We start from the raw sequence: 2,377 nt of genomic DNA on the forward strand, positions 1-2,377 counted from the left end.
TCCCTATCTCCATGTTATTCGGTAGTTTATCAGTCATTTTCTATTTAGCTTTTTAAAGGTTTTGTAGACTTGCTGTATCTCAAATGTACCCTAATGTTTAATCAAACTTTCTTACCTGCTTTATTTTTTTGTGTGTCGTTTTATTATGCATTTCAGATGTACTGTATGTGTAGGCCTACTATATTAGGCCTTTCTATTTTCTCTGAAAATGCTTTGCAAACTCTGTTTTTTGAAAAATGCTATACAAATGTATTATTAGATTAACATGTAGGAGTTCATCTCGAAACTTGACTGAATTTAATTTGAACTTTAAGGAACACAGGGCGTTTTACTAACTATAGGATAACCAGTCAAATAAATAAACCAAACAGGTAGGCCGATTGAAGTTTTGATGTGATGATGTCATTTCCCTCAGTTAACAGCAGGTGGCGCCACTCTGGGCTCCTGTTCCATAATAAACTCCAAACGTCCCCCGTCCAACATTGTTGTGCGCACTTTCTGAAAGCCTGTCTTGTTCAGCTCAACAATCCGCGTGCGCGCTAGTCTCCCAGCAGCTTGACAGAGACACACGGTCCTACAATGTGTTGCACGCATCTTTTTCTGTCGCATTGAGTTGGAAATTATGGACAATCATGTCCTAATCAATTGTGAATAGATGGACGTTTCAAACCCCAGGAGAGAAAACAGAGGAATATGGGCAAATCCCAGTCAAAACATGGTGAGTTATTTTTTATATATTTTATTTATTTATTACATTCCAAAATGCTCTTATTGATGTGATCAATATCAGTGGAATCGGATATAAACTGTCTCTCCTTTTATTCCCACGTGTGTTTGCCTATAATATAGCTTGTAAACGCAGAGAGGGGCCCGAAGGTAAGACAGTTTCATATATTTGGAAGAATTCTGTTAAATATATATATATATCACCCGCAAACAAGTATTTCTGTGCATTCCTTGAACTGGAAATAAAGCGCGCCCTCGTGGCTCCTCTGATCCACACAGGTGGTAGTGTCGCTGCCAGCGCGCTCACCTGTCAGAGGGAGTCGGGGATCAACGTCCACCGAACCAAATTAAAACAGGTAGGAATCAACTTGTTCTGTCTGCTTAGTGAACTGCGAGACGTACATAAGTAACACACAAACAAACAAACAAACACGCGCACACTCACGGAGAGGGGAAGAAATGAGAGAGAGAGAGGGTGATTATTATTATAAATCCCTCGGACTTTAAATTGGGGAACTGAATTGTCTGCTCTGCTGCTCTATATCTCTCTTATAGAGGAGGAGGACAAACGGTTCGTTCGTGTTATATCTTTAAGTTTAGCCTGGAGATGTTGTTGTTTACCTCCAAACCTCTCCGTTACATCAACTTCACCATGGGAGGAGGAGGAGGAGGAAGAGGAAGAGGGGAGGGAGAGGAGGAGGAGAGGAGGAGAGGAGGAGAGAGGAGGAGGAAGAGGAGGAGGAGGAGGAGGAGGAGGAGGCAGAGGAGGAGGAGGGGAGGCAAGGAGGAGGAGGGAGGAGAGGAGGAGAGAGGAGAGAGAGGGAGGAGGAGGAGAGGAGGAGGAGGAGGAGGAGAGGAGGAGAGGAGGAGGAGGAGGAGAGGAGGAGGAGGAGGAGGAGGGAGGAGGGGAAGGAGGAGAGAGGAGGAGGAGAGGAGGAGGAGGAGGAGGAGGAGGAGGAGGAGAGGAGGAGGAGGAGAGGAGAGGAGGAAGAGGAGGAGGAGGGAGAGAGGAGAGAGGAGAGGAGAAGGAGGAAGAGGAGGAGAGGAGAGGAGGAGGAGGAGGAGGAGAGGAGGGAGGAGGAGGAAGAGGAGGAGGAGGAGAGGAGCAGGAGGGAGGAGGAGGAGGAAGAGGAGCAGGAGGAGGAGAGGAAGAACAGGAGGAGGAGGAGGGTGGGGGAGGAGGAGGAGGAGGGCGGGGAGGAATGAGGAGGAGGGGAGGAGGAGGAGGAGGAGAGGAGGGGGAGGGAGGAGAGAGGAGAGGAGGATGAGGGAGGAGAAGGAGGAGGAGGAGAGGAGGGGGAGATGAGGGGGAGAGGAGGAGGAGAGGAGGGGAGGAGGAGAGGAGGGGGAGGAGGAGGAGAGGGAGAGCAGGAGGAGGAGGAGGAGGAGGGAGAGCAGGAGGAGGAGGAGGGGCGGGGAGGAATGAGGAGGAGGCGAGGAGGGGAGGAGGAGAGGAGGGGGAGGAGGAGGAGGAGAGGAGGGGGAGGAGGAGGAGGAGGAGAGAGGAGGAAGGAGGAGAGGAGGAGAAGAGAGGAGGAGGAGAGGAGGAGGAGGAGAGGAGGCAGGAGGGCGGGGAGGAGAGGAGGAGGAGGAGAGGAGGGGGGAGGAGGGAGGAGAGGAGGAGAAGAGAGGAGGAGGAGAGGAGGAGGAG

At 50.5% G+C, this 2,377-nt stretch overlaps 1 protein-coding gene across 2 annotated transcripts in view; it reads left to right on the forward strand.

Annotated features, from left to right (window-relative positions):
• Positions 1-543: 543 nt before the first annotated feature.
• LOC311238766 (protein naked cuticle homolog 2) overlaps positions 544-2,377 on the forward strand; it is a 49,402-nt gene continuing 47,568 nt past the window's right edge. For both annotated transcript variants that reach the window (XM_084326949.1, XM_084326950.1), the window contains exons 1-3: positions 544-718; positions 850-876; positions 1,006-1,082. In XM_084326949.1, coding sequence (XP_084183075.1) covers positions 694-718; positions 850-876; positions 1,006-1,082 — 129 coding nt within the window. In that variant the 5' untranslated portion in view covers positions 544-693. The remainder of the gene's footprint in view (positions 719-849; positions 877-1,005; positions 1,083-2,377) is intronic.

This window comes from Notolepis coatsorum, assembly GCF_963971535.1.
Source record: "Notolepis coatsorum genome assembly, chromosome: 13".
NCBI lineage: Eukaryota > Metazoa > Chordata > Actinopteri > Aulopiformes > Paralepididae > Notolepis > Notolepis coatsorum.